General features: G+C 38.9%; 2 protein-coding genes across 4 annotated transcripts in view; one reads left to right on the forward strand and one right to left on the reverse strand.

The window, feature by feature from the left end:
- Positions 1–10810, reverse strand: part of LOC150085097 (mitogen-activated protein kinase kinase kinase 10-like) — a 275293-nt gene extending 264483 nt beyond the window's left edge. The window contains exon 1 of the mRNA XM_090376779.1: positions 9734–10810. Coding sequence (XP_090232905.1) covers positions 9734–10445 — 712 coding nt within the window. The 5' untranslated portion in view covers positions 10446–10810. The remainder of the gene's footprint in view (positions 1–9733) is intronic.
- Positions 10811–11096: 286 nt separating this feature from the next.
- The window catches only part of pcx (pecanex), a 743348-nt gene continuing 733681 nt past the window's right edge, over positions 11097–20763 (forward strand). For all 3 annotated transcript variants that reach the window (XR_016547122.1, XM_090376780.1, XM_090376781.1), the window contains exon 1: positions 11097–11305. Coding sequence is in view for 2 of the 3 variants with exons in the window: in XM_090376780.1 (XP_090232906.1) it covers positions 11153–11305 (153 nt within the window). In the remaining variant the exon portion in view is untranslated. The remainder of the gene's footprint in view (positions 11306–20763) is intronic.

Below are 20763 nucleotides of genomic sequence, written 5' to 3' on the forward strand. Positions count from 1 at the left end.
ATTTATTTAGGGAGTGGAATTCCAGAAGTTTATCAAACTGTATCAGGGAGCTAAAGGATTTTGTAATAACTGAGAGCAAAGGAAAGCTTTTGATACTGTTGCATATGGAAGACTACTATACAAATTTTAGTAGTATGTCATTAAGGGCAAGTTGCTGCTATGGATAAAGGATGGTTGAGTGGGAGAAGACAGAATGGTAATCAATGGAGAATTGTGATAACACAGAGAATGGTTATCAATGGACACATTAGCATTAGTAGAGGCATTTGATGCAAGAAAGCAAGCTTATGCAGCATCAGCCAAAAAAAAAAAAAAAAAACCACTTCCACTTCACCCCTCTGTTCGTTCAAAATACCTGTCCAGCTGAGACTTAAACTTATTTAGGCTATCAACCTCCACCACAAAGGATGGAAGTCTGTTCCACCAACCAACCACCTGCTGGCTAAAAGCAAATTTCCGCACGTCTATCCTACATCTGTCTTTCCTCAATTTGAATTTATGCCCTCTCAGGTGATTTTTCTGAGCTAGAGGAAGAATCCCATCAGCATTGAGCATGCTTAAACCATTCAAGGCTTTATACACCTCTATCAGATCACCTCGCTGGTGCCTAGTCTCCAGACACTGTAATTTGCAAAACTTAAGCCTTTCTTCGTAAGAGCACCCCTTTGTTCCATTCACTAATCTTGTTGCCCTTCTCTGTACTCGTTCCAGCAGCTCTACATCCTTCTTGAAATGAGGCCGCCAGACCTGTATACAGTACTCTAGGTGTGGCCTGACCATTGCCTTATACAATGGAATAATCACCTCCTTATCCCTGCTGGAAAAATTCCTGTATATCATTGACAATACTCCATGAGCTACTCTTGCAGCCCGTCTGCACTGCTCAGAGAACTTCATATCTGCCTGCACAACCACCCCCAAGTCCCTTTCATTCTCTACCACTGTCAGTGTAGTACCACAGAGTTGATACGTTGCTCTGGGGTTGCTGTGTCCCATGTGTAGTACTTTACATTTGTCAATGTTAAACTTCATTTGCCACCTCTCAGCCCATCTGCTCAACCTTTCCAGATCCTGTTGCAGCAGCATAGTGTCAGTAGTGTCCTTGACAACCCTGCCAACCTTTGTATCATCTGCAAACTTGGACATTAAGCTTGATATACCATCATCAATATCATTTATAAATACAGAAAACAATAATGGACCCAACACTGAGCCCTGAGGGACTCCACTAATAACATTAGTCCACGATGAGCAGTGTCCATTGATTACCACTCTCTGTCTTCTCCCCCTCAACCACCCCTTTATCCAATGTTACACTGCTCCAATTTGTGTAGCAGTCTTCCATGTGCAACAGTATCAAAAGCCTTTCTAAGATCCAAGTATATAATATCAAAGTTATTCCCTGCATCCAGTTCTTTTGTGACTGCATCATAGTATCCAATCAAGTTGGTCAGGCAAGACTTCCCCTTAACAAAACCATGCTGTGTCTGAGCTATAACTGAAGTCTTGTCTAAATGATCCTGCAGTGCTTCTTTAACCAGTGCCTCCATTAATTTTCCTGGAACAGAAGTTAAGCTCACAGGTCTATAATTACTTGTGTCAGCCTTTGATCCTCCTTTGTGAATTGGGGTCACATTTGCACATTTCCAGTCTATGGGTACCTCCCCTGAGTCCAAGGAAGCTCTCATAATTATGGCTAAGGGTTTGCTTACTTCCTTTGCTGCCTCCTTTAATATAACTGGATAGATCCCATCCACCCCGGGTACCTTTCTTGTGTTTATCTTCAACAGTTTCTCCTCCACTTTACTCCCAGTTATTTCAAGATTTTGTAGCTTACTGCTAGAGTTGAATATACCTCTGGTATTCCCCTTGCTGAATAACTCCTCATGCGTGAATGTCAATGCAAAATATTCATTTAGTTTGTTAGCTACCTGAGCAGGATCATCAACAGTTGACCCATCAATATCAAGTGGACCAATCTGATTCATCCCCTTCCTTCTAGAGTTTACATAAGTAAAGAACTCTTTGCTGTTTTTCTTTGCATCCCTTGCCAAGGATTTCTCGTAATCTGCCTTCGCCTGCCTAACCTCCTTTGCAACTTGGTTGCATATCAACTTGTATCTATCATAGGCTTCTGTGTCATGTGTTAATTTGTAAGTATCCCATGCATTTTTCTTCTCTGCCATATGCCTCATTAGTTCATCTGACATCCATTTTGGCCTAAACCTTGAACAATATTTCTTAGTTGGTATGTAAAGCCTAGTAGCTTCCAAGATAAGTTCTTTGAATGTTTCCCATTTTGAATTTGCTGTTGGTAACATCATCAGTTGGTCCCACTGTATAGAATTTAAATACTGTCTCGGTCCATCGTAGTCGCCTTTACGGAAGCAATAACTCTTCCCTTTACCCCTAATGGTAGTTACCTCTTTGAGTAAATCCCACTTCAGCACACTGTGATCACTGCCACCTAGTGGTTCATTTATCTGCAGATTCTTAATGCATGAAGAATCACTGCTGATAATCAAATCAAGAGTATTACTCCCTCTAGTTGCCTCCCGAACATGCTGATGTAGAAAACAATCATCCAATAAATGCACAAAAGCCCTGCTAGTGTGTGAGTAACCAGCCCCCAAATTCCAGTCAATATCTGGGAAATTAAAATCTCCCATTATAAGACTCTCTGATTTACTGGCCCACTCTATTTCCCTATACAGTTCCTTATTATACTCATCAGAGTGATTAGGCCTATAGCAAACTCCTACTCTCAATTTTGATCTCCCAATGCTTATGTCACACCAAACTGACTCAACACTGCACTGTCCGGCGATGTCGACTGGCTTCACTTCCTTGGTTTTTATGTGTTTCTTAACTAATAGCATAACCCCTCCCCCCTTCCTATGCTGTCTATTCTTTCTGTAGATGTTGTACTCCCCAAATTGCAGTTCTGCATCCCTTATATCTGTGTGACACCACGTCTCTGATATCCCAACAATATCTGCCTTTGATGTTTTGAGCAATACCTCAAATTCATCAAATTTATTTACTAAACTCCTAGCATTGGTGTACACGCAAGTATACCTGCACCTGTTTCTATTCTTAGCTACCCTAATACAACCCATGTGTTTACTTGTACCGCAATGGCTCCCAGCAGTCACTGTTCTTCGTGGACTAATGTTATTAGTGGAGTGCCGCAGGCTTCACTGTTTGGCCAATTGTTGTTTTCTGTATTTATGAATAATACTGTTGAAGGTATATCAGGCTTAATGTCCAGAATGTAAGAAGGTTGGCAGTGTTGTTAATGACAGTAACAATAGTATGCTATCATTATTATCATATATTATTACCAGTAGAAAATGTTGAGCAGAGATGCTGAGAGGTGGGCATCTGAAGTTTAACATTGACTAATGCAAAATACTGCATATGGGTGTCAGTAACTCCAGAGTAACGTACCAACTGTATCACACTCAGGGAAGTGGAGAGTAAAAAGGCCCTGGGGGTAATATTATGCAGTCATATATGAACTTTTCTGAGCAGTGCAGACAGGCTGCAAGGGTAGCTCACTATTATTTGTATCAACATATCTTGCCAATGATATATAGGAATTTTGCTCGCAAGGATGAGGTGGTGTTTATCCCCTTATAAGGCAATAGTCAGGTTGTTGTTGTTGTTGTTGTTATTTCGTTTTTAGGAGCATTAGCAACTAAGACCATATTGCTCCGGGATATGCGGTGGTTATTCCCTGACCTCTCCGCATCCTCCGTATTTGGTGGTGACGGGCTCGAACCCCCGTCTAATCAAGAAGCGTGTGCAACGCACTGCTGCTCCTTCCCACCTGGCTACGGAGGCGCCCAATAGTCAGGCCACACCTTGCTACTGCATATCTTCGTGTAAATACACCATAGAAAACTCATAATGAAAAACTACATATATAATAAAGGCATTGATTTAAGGTAGTCGCAATGTGTATCTCACATTGCGACTACCTTCTCAACGAGCCACCACATATTACTCTACCTCTAACAAGTAACGCTTCACTAATAGAAATAATGTCAGAAGTGTCATCAATAAAATGAGGTAATGAAATGGGAAGGTTTTTTTTTTTTTTTTTTTTTTAATTCGAACTGCTGGTTAGGTCAAGTAATGATAAGATAATAAGGTTTATGGAAACGTGGTGTCACCTGGAGAATGGGGATGATGAGTTTCAGTAAATTAGGTATAATGTATTTAGGAAGGATAAGGAAGATAGAAGGGGCAGTGGAGTCATGCTTCTTCAGCCTGAGCACGACGAAAGCTTTCCCGGATCTCAGACGTTCTGCATTCTAGTATAGAAGCTGTATGCTATGAAATAGTTGGAAGCAAAGGTATAACGAGAGTTGGAGTAATCTACAGACCAGGTGATTGTGAAGATTATGATCAGATCCTCTACATGCAAATGGAATGGGCCAGTAAGCATCAGTGTCTTATTATGGGTGATTTTAATTTGCCTCTAATTGATTGGAGCAAATGGGAAGGAAACTCCACATGGGGGACAAAATTTTTAAATCAACTAGATGATTGTTATTTGTATCAACATATCATGGAAAGTACAAGGGATAAGAATACTGTAGACCTCATCATCACCCACGAACCCGGTGACATAATAGGGCTGACAGTACAGGAATCAATAGAAGGAAGTGATCATGGAGTTCTACGGTGAACGATTAAGAGAGAGGTAACAGTAGTTAAAGGCAAAGGAATAGGTTATAATTTTAGGAAAGGAAATTACAATGGCTTAAGATGCTACATGGCCTCTAAAAACTGGGTAGATATCTCACAGAGAGCGAATACAATTGAATTATGGTTACCTTTAAAAGATTAATCACAGAAGCCTTCAATGCTTAATATACCATTAAAAAAAAAAAAAAAAAAAAAAACTCTATGAGGAAGATTCTAAGCTGGACCAAGCTGATTCATCCCCTTCCTTTTAGAGTTTACATAACAGTGTTTTCCCCAGGACCTATTGAATGGGCGCACCGCCGGGTGAATTTAACTGATATTTAAGGAATTGGTATTTGAGCAGTTGAAGCTGTTTGTGCATGGCAATGCTTTTTAAATTGGAAAGTGAAATGTGTTCTCATCAGCAAAACTGTATAGGATTTCCAGTCAAGAAGAAAAGAGTGAGAGAAAGAAATGAGCTTTGGGGATCACCAGCATTAATTGCAGAAGTTAGGACAGAGAGCTGCCTACCATCACCCGCATTGAGCTGTCAGAGTGAAAACTGGTTACCCAATTACAAAAAACAGTTGGCAAACCAGAAGATGGAACTTATTTAGAAGACCTTTATGCCAAACAATCAAAAGCCTTTGAAATGTCAAGAGCAACTATTAGAGTCTCACCAAACTTTTCCACTGAAGTTGTCCATCAATGAGTAACATATATATTAGATTGAAGCATCATGACATTGAGGGGCGATGAGGTCGTGGAGGTGAACAGCAGGTGAAGTTTGAAGCTCCTGCAAACGATAAGTGTTTTTCATATTTTTAGCATTAGCATTAGTAGAGGCATATGATGCAAGAAACCAAGGTTATACAGCATAAGCCAAAAAAAAAAAAAAAATCCATTTCACTGATCCATTTCTTCCAAATGTTTGTCTAGTTCTGCCTTGAATTTATTTAAGCTATCAACTTCCACAACAACAGATGGAAGTTTGTTGCAGCAATCAATGAATGAAAAAAATATGGGTGTAATTGTGCAACCAGATATAAAGTTCTCCTCATAGTAGTGCAAACAGGCTGACAGAACAGCTCACAGGGTTTTCTCAATGATAGACAGAAATTTTGCTAGCAGGAATGAGGTGGTGATTATATCACTGTATAAAGTAATAGTTGGGACACATCTTAAATACTGCATGCAACTCAAGACCTTATTTTAGGAAGAATGTCATCTGCTGGAACAGGTGCAGAGAAGGGTAACGAGAAGAAATGGGTGGTCTTACCAAGAAAGTATTCAGTTCTGGAAATTTGAGTGTTCGGAGACTAGGCACCTGTGAGGTGATTTGAGCGAGGTGTTTAAGGCTTTGACTGGATTGAGCAAGCTCAATGCTGATAGCATTCTTCCTCTTGCTCACTGCACATGGGGAAGTATAAAAAGTCGAATTGAAGAAAGATGGTGGAAGGATAGATGTGTTGAAGTTTGCCTTGAGCCAGCATGTGGTTGATTGTTGGAATAAACTTTGATATGTTGTCGTGGAAGTGGGTAGTGTGAATAAATTCAATGAAGATCTAAACAAACTGTTAGAGAGGATGGACAGGTGATGTGTGAATTTTTTTTTAGCTGATGCTGAATGAGATTGCTTTATGGCATCATTTACTGTGACTAATCTTAAAATCACTATCAAAATTCAAATCATAATTTAAAAAGAAAAATTCATAAAAACATCAACATTTTACAATTATTGTCTGCATCTATCTTGTATCACATCACTAAATGTTATTATTAATTTCTAATTTCTGACTGAATATAGAGAATTTCTTGAATTTCTATCTCAGTTGTCCCAATTTTGTTCTTTTTATGCTGCTGCCTATTATGAACAAAAAATTTCAAGCTAGGCTTTTTTCACTTTTATATGATAACAAAAATTCTTATATAAACAGATATTTTCTTTGAGGTGACCTTTAAAACTTAGATCTGCTTATGTATTCCCCATAGTCCACACATGAAAAATGTACATGCACATTCCCAAAAGGTTAAACAGCACAATCAGTACATAGTCACAATTGTGATGACAAAATGTGAATAGTTTATCTTCATCCATGATGTGGAAATGAAGCAATATATTTACAGTCGAAGGCAGATTTGGATGAGAGAAAATGAAGTTTAACACGCATTATCCTTGAACTTGATGAGATTGGCATCCAGTGACTGGGCCATCTGATATAGTAGAAATGATAAGATTGAAGACATCTGTAAGGTTGTTCTTAAGCAAAGCCATACATGTTCAAACAGACAGTCATTTAATTAATTAATATGGCAGCTGGCCTTACACAAACAATATAACAGCAACTGCTCAAAGACAACTGACATGAGTGAACATCAGCCATGGCAGAATATTTTCACACTTGCAGTCAGATTTTATTACTATATCTCTAAGTATAAATAATAAAATCTGATAGCCAGTGTCAGAAAGTGTAATCACTTTCACAGCTCATGATGTGAGAAGTAACAAAAAACTAATTGAAAACGAATACTGCCCAGCTGAAGAAGTCAACTGGCACTAAATTCTGCAGTGGTCGGAAAGTAGAGAAAAAATTAACATATTGATCATATGATAATCCTGAACTATATACAGATATTAGCAATTATTTATTTATTATATTGTCTAAGTTGTTTTAGCAGTACTTCAGTGGGGATGATAAAAAATATTCAATTGTTCAATTGTGATCTTTTTCTTTTTGAAAGTTTCGTTTTTCCTCAGCGCAGCATAACTAAGAGCTAAATCTTTCATTTAAATAGGCATTTTTTCAACAGCTAACTGAGTGGTCATAAATATGAATCAAGGGGAACGATAAAGTCTGTGAGCATTCTTTGACAGGACTGCTTGTTCTTGACTGACTGACAGTCGCTTAATTGTTTCAGTGTATATGCATCTTAACTGATACAAAGGTGTTAATTACAAACTTAGCTCTTGGTTTCAGTATGTGTGGCAGGCTTTAGAGATGGATGGGGAATCTTTCGATGGCATAGATTTCAGAATGATGGTGTTGAGACCTTGCCATTAATTATTTTCACTGTAACTACCAAGCATCTACTGTAATTTAAATAAATCCTTATTTGTCCTACAATAAATAAATAGATACATGTAATATACTGGTAAGAGACAAATTCCCTTCAAGACAGTAACTGACTTACACTAAAATTGTTAGTGAATAACTGAAATAGAAATGCATATTTATTAATGACTTTCATTGAAACTTTGCAGAGGAAAAACAACTGCTTGACAGAATCCTGATGGTTATTGTACAGCTTAACAATTGATAGTGCAATCATGATGCTCACACTACATATATCAGAATTAATTATGCTCACTATTAAACTTGACTTTATGAAGAGTTAAAATGTTTATGCACAAACTGTCACATAAACCACACGATTGACACTGCACATCTTCACACTCTTTGTGATGTCAGTCAGTGAATGGATTTTAGCAACATCATAATGTGCAGTTGTTGGCATGTGTTTAAGAGCATTATGCCACAGTAGCCTGAGCATGTAATGTGCCTCCTAGTGCATATCAGCTGTCAGCCTTTCAAGGTCAATTCCAATTTAGTACCCCAGCAAGAATTCTCTAAGGTTTTCCATCAAGTTTCATATGACACAATGGAAACTTTTTGAGAAATAACAATTTTATATTAGCAAAATCATTACACAATACATAGTTTTCTTTCAAAAAGTTAAAATGAAATTTTTGTATTCTTTTTGTTGTATAAATTTGGTATTTAGCACTTCAACAATAATAATAGGTTACATCTATATCCATTACTTGGAAGAGCATTAATTTCTAATGTAGTTTGGGAATTTCATATTAATAATCCATTTTATTGCATAAGTAATCATTTCTACCTCCACAATCACAAATACTAACCCACAATGGATGATGTCATAATGTTTCATCCTGTTTAGCAAATAAGATGAAAATTATTTAAAACAGATCTATACTAAGATGCATTTAGGGCTAAATCCTCGAGCTGCGAGCAAATTTAGACTATGTATATATTAAGTGCAACACCATCATTAATACACAGCTATTTCTGAATAAACAGAATATTTATAAGGCGGCATCGTTTTAAGTTATATCTCATACTGTGAATACCTTCACAACAAGATATAACTTAAAATGATGCCGCCTTATAAATATTCTGTTTATTCAGAAATGGCTGTGTTTTAATGACGCTATTGCACTTAATATATACATAGTCTAAATTTTCTCGCAGCTTGAGACATCATTGGGTACCTACCCACCCACCGAAGAAGGGCCAAATAGCCCTGAAACGGCACCGGGAAGCCTGATGATGTCAGGAGTTTCCAAGAATAGGTAACAACAGCCTTCTCCACTGGGGAAACATTGCCTATTCGAGGAGTTTGAGTTTTTGAGTGGTGTGAGTTGAAGGAGTTACTGTCCCTTTCATTCTTCTACACCGTTTCTTTTCCTCTTCCACTCCTACTATTACTTTCACTTTACCTTTTTGCTTTTCTAAGTGTAATAGGGACAAGTGGATAGTCGAGTTATTATCCCACACAAATACAAAATAGTCCTGAAACGGTGCTGTCTAGGTGGTGGTACCTATCTGAGAATAAGTAACATTAGTCTTCTCCTTAGGTGAAGCGTTACTTATTCGAAGTAGTGCAACATTATGGCAACTCGTTGTGAAGGTATTCACAATATGAGATATAACTTAAAACGATGCAGCCTTATAAATATTCTGTTTATTCAGAAATGGCTGTGTATTAATGATGCTATTGCACTTAATATATACAACAGATCTATACATATAGGGTTTGTGCTCACATCTGAGATTTCCAACAAATAAGCCAATAGTTAAATCAGAAATGCCACTGTAATGGATCACATTCTACATATTTAAAGAACAGTATATGCAAGGATATTGTGTAAGTTAAGTGACTGAAGAATTTAACAAGTGAAGTTATATCTTTTAATTGGAAAAATTTTATTATAAAAAGCTATTAAAATCATTACCATTGCTTGACTTGAGATCTCTATGAATAAGCTTAATTGGTCCTTCATAGTGCAAGTAATGCATGCCTCGTGCAATCTGAATTGCCCAATTTACAAGAACATTTGGAGGAATTTTCCTACCGCACAGAACCCTATTTAAGGAGCCACCACGAGCATATTCCATCACCAAGCAGAGATTAGGCTCTTCTAAACAAACTCCCTTTAAAGTAACAATATTAGGATGGTTCAGTAACCAAAATAACTTCGCTTCCTGCCTGACATTTTCTGTTGTAACGCTAATGTCCTCATCGGGATCTTGCCTCGCAGCTTTTACTGCCACCTCCTGAGATCTCCAATATCCACGATACACTTTACCGAAGCCACCCACTCCAATAACTTCATCCAACTTAAGTTCTAAAAATTTTATTTCAAATGGCCTATCATCGTTTCCAACAGGTTTTACATTATTTACATCTTGTTGGGTCACGAAATTGCTGGGAAAAATTCCAACTTTATCATTAATTTTACCTGTCCACCATCCCTCATCGCCAGAAATTTTTGCATCTTTAGATAATACTTCCACCTGTTCTCCACGGCGCAACGATAGTTCATCCTCCCCAGCAGCATCGTAATCATATATTGCCGTCCATAGTCTGGTTCTGTCTTCACGGGTATTTTCATTCCGCATTACAGACTGGATGGATTCCATGAGCAAATTAATTACAGCAGGCATCCGTTCAGCAATGTGTGATGTTATCTCTGATTTTGCTGCCAGAAATTAACACCGCTTTTAAAGAACTGCGCCTCACTACCTAGTCTTTGGAGGCTTATGTTAAGCCTACAATTGGTTGGCATAGCAAGTGCAATAGGAAAGCGAAGCTTAGGATATCGAGAGCACAGCCTTACACATGTGACTTAACGAAAAAAATATCATAAACAACACTGAAAATCATGTGTCATCTCATATGCAGCACAATGCTGGAAACACTGTTAGAACCCTGACACCTCAAATCCTTCATTAGTGCGTAGTAGTGCTTTCCTGGTATTGGCACAAAACTACTACCTCTCCCAAATGGTACTACCCAAACGACAGACCGCCATATTGGGTACTTTGACCTTCATCCAGAAGAGGGTGTGCCAAGATTTGCTATTGGATACTTGTTTATTGTAGATAGTTTAGAAAGTCCTGCTAACCATATATTTCCAATTAAAACAGTTTTTAAATGAATTTTTTTCTTAGCAATAAAAAGTGAGACAAATGTATATTTTTGATATTCATAATATATATGCGTGTGGTGGCGTTAGTGTACTTTTAACATGGCAACGTTCAACTCCTCCGTGCTACTTTTACATCAAAATTAGTCTTTCCTCAACATGGAGTATGATGAAATATGTAGCAAGATTAGAACTATTAAATATAGTTAAATTATATAATATATAATGGGATCTCAAACATTGGAAATTCTTCGCCAAGGAGTATGGGCTTCATTTACGGGAGGATGGTTTTATGATCCCCGGCAAGATCATTTCTGCAATATCTCTCATCTATATCTATGGCTGTTACTTCTGTGTCTTCCTTTTGCGTTATACATGGTAAGCAACTGTAAACAAGTCCAATTTTCTGTAATAAAATGAAGAACAAAAATGTCCGTTTTTTAAAAAAACCATCTGCATCCTGTGTTAATTAGTAGCAGCATATAAATAATAGTATTTAGATCTGGCCGATTATGTGGCAAAAAGTATGTCAAATATGACTGAATAACAGGACTATTTAAAAATAAATACAATTCATATTTTAAGGTGGCGCTCATTCATTTATGATCGATCAGTAATACAAGGGAATTACTTATAATAAGCCCTATGAAAATCTATAATTTTAATACGGCATATTTTACTTATCATATGGAGTTTCGTTTTATTAATTTGTCTAACCGTTATATGAGTATGGTAATTCGTAAAATAGGAATATCAAGTTTGATAATTATCTCGAATTGAAAAATTTAACATTTTTAGATATATAGTATCAGAATATTATATATACAGTATGAGAGACTTCGATACAATTTTAGGGAAAAGGGTCATTTCCATGGTACAGTTTAGATTTATTTGTGGCAAATGATGCAAGAAAGCAAGTTTATACAGCATCATTCAAAACACACACACACATACTTCCTACATCACCTGTCTGACCTAATAATTTCTTTAGTTCCTTCTTAATTTATTCAGGTAAAACTATAGTATCCTGTACCCCTGGCTGTGGCTGACGATCGGTTTTGGCTCGAATCCCTCTCAAATGTGTGTAAAAACAACCTTTTTTTCACTAAACAAAAATGAAAGTCGATTAAAAACATGACCCCTCCTATTTATAATTATTTTTCTCAGTTTACATCCTCTAAGCGACCTTCTGTTTGTCCCGTAGCCTTTCCCTGTAACTTGTCATGTAATACGAGGGGCACTGGATACTAAATTTCAGCATTTATTCAAACTTTCCACTTTCACAGCACCAGATGGAAGTTTGTTCCAACAATAAATTACTTGCTGGCTGAAAGTAAATTTCTGCACATCGCTGCTGCAGTCGTACATCATAATTTTAAATGACCTGGGGGTAATTGGTAGTCAGATATGAACTTCTCTGAGCAATGCAGACAGCTTATGAGATTTTCTCAATGATATACAGGAATTTTTTATTATTATTATTTTACTCTTTTTTTTTTTTTTTTGGCTGGTGCAGCATAAGCCTTAGGCTTCCTTGCACCACATGATTCAAGAAGCATCATAAAGTCTGCAAAAAGCAGATTTTTTTCCTTTCTTTAAAAAATAAATAGAACAGAATATTCATACTATTCCCATTCCCACAAAGTGACCATCCAATAAATCCTTTGAACTTAGCCACCTCCTGCCTCTGTGACATTGGGAGTCATCTTTTTCTAATGTTTGACAACCTGCTGCCAATAAGTGAACTTCAAGAGGATTCAGACTTCTGCTGTTTCTTGAGATTTTTTGTGTTTCTTGGGTTTCGTCTCATATATGAGAAAAAGCAAATCTTTCCACCATTCATTCAGTCAACACCTTCAGTCTTTTTGCACCTCATTCAGATTTCCCTTTAGATTTTATTTTTAGATTATATTTGTCAAACTTTGCAGTCGACACCTTCTGAACTATTTTTCACAAGTGTTTCATTGATTTGCACTCAGCATTAATCTGGTTTCCTTTCTTTGAACCATTTGAGCAAAGTGCAGGAGAAATTGTTGAAGTTAAACATAAGAAAGGCACCTGGGGTGGATGGGATCTATCCAGTTATATTAAAGGAGGTGGCAAAGCAACTAAGCAAACCCTTAGCCATAATTATGAGAGCATCCTTGGACTCAGGAGAGGTCCCCATGGACTGGAGATGTGCAAATGTATCCCCAATTCACAAAGGGGGATCGAAGGGTGACAGAAGTAATTACAGACCAGTTAGTTTAACTTCTGTTCCGGTAAAATAATGGAGTCACTGGTTAAAGATGCATTGCAGGATCATCTAGACAAGACTGCAGCAATAATTCAGACACAGCATGGATTTGTTAAAGGAAAGTCTTGTCTGACAAATTTGATAGGATGTTATGATGTGGTTACAAAGGAACTGGATGCAAAAAATAATTTTGATATCATATATTTGGATTTCAGGAAAGCTTTTGACACTGTTGCACATGGAAGACTATTTTACAAATTGGAGCAGAATGGTATTAAGGATAAATTGCTACAAATTGAGGGGCCCATCAAGCTCTCAGCTGCCCACATCAACGCCAGAGCTTGCACTTGGTCATCAGGCAACACAGGGGCAGCCCCCTAGGCAGAATGCGCTGGTCCCACAGGAACTAGTAGTTGTTGGTGACTCTATTGTCAGGGAAACGGGGAACATGCTTTGTAAAAAGGATAGGTGGAATAGGACCAGGGTATGTCTGCCAGGGGCAAAGGTTGATGACGTTGTAGAGCGGATATCATCTTTTAAGGGCACAAAAGGTGATATAGTTGTACACGTTGGCACTAATGATATTAAGAGTAGGAGACCGGCGGAATTACTTAGTAAGTACAGGTCACTGTTGAAAAAAAGCCGTGAATTAGGGTTGAACTTGAAAGTGTCTGCAATTCTGCCCAGACACGATAGGAGGGAGTATATGATGAGAGCCTTGTCGATCAATTCGGCCCTGGAGGGATTGTGCAAGGCTCAAGGGGTAGAATTTTTTTCAGCCTGGACTGTACTTGTTAACAGGAGAGATTGCTTCTACAGGGATGGGATACACTTAAATAGAAAGGGTGCAAGAATTTTTGCTGATGCTGTCGAGGCAGTGTTAGGTGGGTCGGAAAACTGCTAGTTGGGGGGGATACAAGGACTAATAGATTAACAGTAGCCACTGGCAGAGGTGGAAGTGATTCTTGCACTGCTTCTATTCAAATGAGCAGAAGTCTGAAAAACAAGATGCAGGATATTTCAGAGACTGCTGGTAGTCATTGCGTTACAAGTAAACACATGGGTTGTGTTAGGGTAACTAAGAATAGAAACAGGTGCATGTATACCTGCGTGTACACCAATGCTAGGAGTTTGGTAAATAAATTTGATGAATTTGAGGTATTGCTCAAAACATCAAAGGCAGATATTGTTGGGATATCAGAGACGTGGTGACACACAGATATAAGTAATGCGGAACTGGAATTTGGGGAATACAATGTATATAGAAAGGATAGACAGGACAGGAGGGGAGGAGGGGTTATGCTATTAATTAAGAAACACATAAAGTCAAAGGAAGTGAAGCCAGTTGACATTGATGGACAGGGCAGTGTCGAGTCAGTTTGGTGTGACATAAGCATAGGGAAATCAAAATTGAGAGTAGGAGTGTGCTATAGGCCTAACGACTCTGATGAGTATAATAATATATTGTACAGGGAAATAGAGTGGGCCAGTAAATCAGAGAGTCTTATAATGGGGGATTTTAATTTCCCAGATATTGACTGGAATTTGTGGGTTGGTCACTCGCACACTAGCAAGGCTTTTGTGGATTTATTGGATGATTGTTTTCTACATCAGCATGTTCGTGAGGCAACAAGAGGGAGCAATACTCTTGATCTGATTATCAGTAGTGATTCTTCATGCATTAAGAACCTGCAGATAAATGAACCACTAGGTGGCAGTGATCACAGTGTGTTGAAGTGGGATTTACTCAAGGAGGTAACTACCATCAGAGGTAAAGGGAAGGGATTTTGTTTTCGTAAAGGCGACTATGATGGTCTGAGACAGTATTTAAATTCTATACAGTGGGACCAACTGATGATGTTACCAACAGCAAACTCAAAATGGGAAGCATTCAAGGAACTAATCTTGGTGGCTACCAGGCTTTACATACCAACTAAGAAATATTGTTCAAGGTTTAGGCCTAAATGGTTGTCAGATGGACTAATGAGACATGTGGCAGAGAAGAAAAATGCATGGGATACATACAAATTAATGGGTGACATGGAAGCCTATGATAGATATAAGTTGGTCTGTAACCAAGTCACAAAGGAGATTAGGCAGGCAAAGGCAGACTACGAAAAATCCTTGGCAAAGGATGCAAGAAAAACAGAAAGGAGTTCTTTACATACTTGAACTCGAGAAGGAAAGGGATGAATCAGATTGGTCCACTGGATATTGATGGTTCAACAGTTGAGGATCCTGCTCAGGTGGCTAACAATCTAAACGACTATTTTGCATCTACATTCACGCATGAGGAGTTATTCAGGAAGGAGAATGATGTAGGTAAAGTAAACATTGGCAGTGAGCTGGATGATTTTGTAATAACTGAGAGGAAAGTGGAGGAGAGATTGTTGAGGATAACCATAAAAAAGGCACCCGGGGTGGATGGGATCTATCCAGTTATATTAAAGGAGGCAGCAAAGGAAGTATGCAAACCCCTAGCCATAATTATGAGAGCTTCTTTGGACTCAGGGGAGGTACCCATAGACTGGAGATGTGCAAATGTAACCCCAATTCACAAAGGAGGATCAAAGGCTGACACAAGTAATTATAGACCTGTTAGTTTAACTTCTGTTCCAGGTAAATTAATGGAGGCACTGGTTAAAGAAGCACTGCAGGATCATCTAGACAAGAATTCAGTTATAGCTCAGACGCAGCATGGTTTTGTTAAGGGCAGGTCTTGCCTGACCAATTTGATTGGATACTATGATGTAGTCACAAAAGAACTGGATGCAGGGAATAACTTTGATATTATATATTTGGATCTTAGAAAGGCTTTTGATACTGTTGCACATGGAAGACTGCTGCACAAATTGGAGCAGTGTGGCATTGGAGGCAAATTGCTGCTATGGATAAGGGGATGGTTGAGTGGCAGAAGACAGAGAGTGGTAATCAATGGACACTGCTCAACGTGGACTAATGTTATTAGTAGAGTTCCTCAGGGTTCAGTGTTGGGTCCGTTGTTGTTTTCGGTGTTTATGAATGATATTGATGATGGGATATCAAGTTTGATGTCTAAGTTTGCAGATGATACAAAGGTTGGCAGGGTCGTTAAGGACACTACTGACGCTATGCTGCTGCAACAGGATCTGGAAAGGTTGAACAGATGGGCTGAGATGTGGCAAATGAAGTTTAACATTGACAAATGTAAAGTACTACATATGGGTAACAGTAACCCCAGAGCAATGTATCAACTCTGCGGTACTACACTGACAGTGGTGGAGAATGAAAAGGACCTGGGGGTAATTGTGCAGGCAGATATGAAGTTCTCTGAGCAGTGCAGACGAGCTGCAAGAGTAGCTCATGGTGTCTTGTCAATGATATACAGGAATTTTTCTAGCAGGGATAAGGAAGTGATTATTCCCTTGTATAAGGCAATGGTTAGGCCACATCTTGAGTACTGTATATAGGTCTGGAGGCCTCATTTCAAGAAGGATGTAGAGCTGCTGGAACGGGTACAGAGAAGGGCAACAAGATTAGTAAATGGAACAAAGGGTTGCTCTTACGAAGAAAGGCTTAAGTTTTGCAAATTACAGAGTCTGGAGACTAGGCACCGGCGAGGTGATCTGATAGAGGTGTATAAGGCTTTGAATGGTTTGAGCATGCTCAATGCCAATGGGATTCTTCATCTTTCTCAGAATAATCACCTCAGAGGGCATAAATTCAAATTGAGGAAATACGGATGTCGGATAGATGTGCGGAAATTTGCCTTTGGCCAGCGGGTGGTTGGTTGGTGGAACCGACTTCCATCACTTGTTGTTGAAGTTGATAGCCTAAACAAATTTAAAGCTCAACTGGACAGGTATTTCGAACGAACGGAGGGGTGAAATGGGAGAGGGTTTTTTTTTTTTTTTTTTTTTTTGGCTGATGCTGAATAAGCTTGCTTTCTTGCATCATATGCCTCTACTAATGCTAATGCTAATGGATAAAAGTATGGTTGAGTGGGAGAAGACAGAGCATTAGAATTAGTAGAGGCATTTTATGCAAAAAAGCAAGCTTATGCAGCATCAGCCAAAAAAAAAAAATAAATAATAAAATAAATAAAAAATATCCACTTCCACTTCACCCCTCTGTTCGTTCGAAATACCTAAGCCTTAAACTTATTTAAGCTATCAACTTCCATGACAAGGGATGGAAGTCTGTTCCATCAACCAACCACCCCCTGGCTAAAGGCAAATTTCCGCACATCTATCCTACATCTGTCTTTCCTCAATTTGAATTTATGCTCTCTCAGGTGATTATTCTGAGCAAGACAAAGAATCCCATCAGCATTGAGCATGCTCAAACTATTCAAGGCTTTATACACCTCTATCAGATCACCTCGCTGGTGCGGCGCCTCCGTAGCCAGGTGGGAAGGAGCAGCAGTGCGTAGCACACGCTTCTTGATTAGACCGGGGTTCGAGCCCGTCACCACCAAATACGGAGGATGCGGAAAGGTTAAGGAATGACCACCGCATATCCTGGAGCAATATGGCCTTAGTTGCTAATGCTCCTAAAAACCAAACAACCTCGCTGGTGCCTAGTCTCCAGACACTGTAATTTGCAAAACTTAAGCCTTTCTTTGTAAGAGCACCCCTTTGTTCCATTCACTAATCTTGTTGCCCTTCTCTGTACTTGCTCCAACAGCTCTACATCCTTCCTGAAATGAGGCCTCCAGGCCTGTATACAGTACTCTAGGTGTGGCCTGACCATTGCCTTATACAAGGGAATAATCACCTCCTTATCCCTGCTAGAAAAATTCCTATATATCATTGACAATACACCATGAGCTACTCTTGCAGCCAGTCTGCACTGCTCAGAGAACTTCATATCTGCCTGCACAACTACCCCCCAGGTCCCTTTCATTCTCTACCACTGTCAGTGTAGTACCACAGTGTTGATACATTGCTCTGGGGTTGCTGTTTCCCATATGTAGTACGTTACATTTGTCAATGTTAAACTTCATTTGCCACCTCTCAGCCCATCTGCTCCAGCATAGTGTCAGTAGTGTCCTTGACAACCCTGCCAACCTTTGTATCGTCTGCAAACTTGGACATTAAGCTTGATATACCATCATCAGTATCATTTATAAATACAGAAAACAATAATGGACCCAATACTGAAGGACTCTGAGGGACTCCACTAATAACATTAGTCCACGATGAGCAGTGTCCATCGATTACCACTCTCTGTCTTCTCCCCCTCAAACACCCCTTTATCCATAGCAGCAATTTGGCTCCAATGCCACACTGCTCCAATTTGTGCAGCAGTCTTCCATGTGCAACAGTATCAAAAGCCTTTCTAAGATCCAAGTATATAATATAAAAGTTATTCCCTGCATTTAGTTCTCTTATGACTGCATTGTAATATCAAATCAAATTGGTCAGGCAAGACTTCCCCTTAACAAAACCATGCTGTGTCCAAGCTATAACTGAAGTCTTGTCTAGATGATCCTGCAGTGCTTCTTTAACCAGTGCCTCCATTAATTTTCCTGGAACAGAAGTTAAACTCATAGGTCTATAATTACTTGTGTCAGCCTTTGATCCTCCTTTGTGAATTGGCATCACATTTGCACATCTCCAGTCAGTGGGTACTTCCCCTGAGTCCAAGGAAGCTCTCATAATCATGCTAAGGGTTTGCTTAATTCCTTTGCTGCCTCCTTTAATATAACTGGATAGATCCCATCCACCCCAGGTGCCTTTCTTGTGTTTATCTTCAACAATTTCTCCTCCACTTTACTTTGAGTTATTACAAGATTCTCTAGCTTACTGCCAGAGTTGAATACACCTCTGGCATTCCCCTCGCTGAATAACTCCTCATGTGTGAATGTTGATGCAAAATATTCATTTAGTTTATCTACCTGAGCAGGATCATCAACAGTTGATCCATCGATATCAAGTGGACCAATCTGATTCATCCCCTTCCTTCTAGAGTTTACATAAGTAAAGAACGCTTTGCTGTTTTTCTTTGCATCCCTTGCCAAAGATTTCTCGTAATCTGACTTCGCCTGCCTAACCTCCTTTGTAACTTGGTTACAGATCAACTTGTATCTATCATAGGCTTCTGTGTCACGTGTTAATTTGTATGTATCCCATGGATTTTTCTTCTCTGCCATATGCCTCATTAGTTCATCTGACATCCATTTAGGCCTAAACCTTGAACAATATTTCTTAGTTGATATGTAAAGCCTAGTAGCTTCCAAGATAAGTTCTTTGAATGCTTCCCATTTTGAATTTGCTGTTGGTAACATCATCAGTTGGTCCCACTGTATAGAATTTAAATACTGTCTCGGTCCATCGTAGTCGCCTTTACGGAAGCAATAACTCTTCCCTTTACCCCTAATGGTAGTTACCTCTTTGAGTAAATCCCACTTCAGCACACTGTGATCACTGCCACCTAGTGGTTCATTTATCTGCAGATTCTTAATGCATGAAGAATCACTACTGATTATCAAATCAAGAGTATTACTCCCTCTAGAGGGAGTAATACTCTTGATTGCCTCCCGAACATGCTGATGTAGAAAACAATCATCCAATAAATCCACAAAGGCCTTGCTAGTGTGTGAGTGACCAGCCCCAAAATTCCAGTCAATATCTGGGAAATTAAAATTCCCCATTATAAGACTCTCTGATTTACAGGCCCACTCTATTTCCCTGTACAGTTTGTTATTATACTCATCAGAGTCATTAGGCCTATAGCACACTCCTACTCTCAATTTTGATCTCCCAATGCTTATGTCGCACCAAACTGACTCGACACTGCACTGTCCAGCGATGTCAACTGGCTTCACTTCCTTGGATTTTATGTATTTCTTAACTAATAGCATTACCCCTCCCTTCCTATCCTGTCTATCCTTTCTGTAGATGTTGTACTTCCAAAATTCCAGTTCTGCATTCCTTATATCTGTGTGACACCACGTCTCTGAAATCCCCACAATATCTGCCTTTGATGTTTTGAACAATACCTCAAATTCATCAAATTTATTTACTAAACTCCTAGCATTGGTGTACACACAAGTATAAATGCACCTGTTCTTTTTCTTAGCTACCCTAACACAACCCATGTGTTTACATCTTATTTTCCAGGCTGCTGCTCATTCCAATAGAAGCCGTGCAAGAATCACTTTCACCTCTGCCAGTGGCTACTGTTGATCTTTAATCCTTGTATCCCCCCAATCTAGCAGTTTTCCGACCCACCTAACACTGCCTTGATTGCATTAGCAGACATTCTTGCACCCTTTCTATTTAAGTGTATCTCATACCTGTAGAAGCAGTCTCTCCTGTTAACAAGTACAGACCAGGCTGAAAAAAATTCTACCCCTTGATCCTTGCACAATCTTTCCAGGGCCGAATTGATCGACAAGGCTCTCATCATATACTCCCTCCTATCGTGTCTAGGCAAAATTGCAGACACTTTCAAATTCAACCCTAATTCATGGCTTTTTTTTCAACAGTGACCTGTACTTGTTAAGTAATTCTGCCTGTCTCCTACTCTTAATATCATTAGTGCCAACGTGTACAACTATATCACCTTTTGTGCCCTTAAAAGATGATATCCCCTCTACAACGTCATCAACCTTTGC

The sequence above is a fragment of the Mastigoproctus giganteus genome, chromosome 6 (assembly GCF_048544385.1).
Source record: "Mastigoproctus giganteus isolate SK-2022 chromosome 6, ASM4854438v1, whole genome shotgun sequence".
NCBI classification, from domain to species: Eukaryota; Metazoa; Arthropoda; class Arachnida; order Uropygi; family Thelyphonidae; genus Mastigoproctus; species Mastigoproctus giganteus.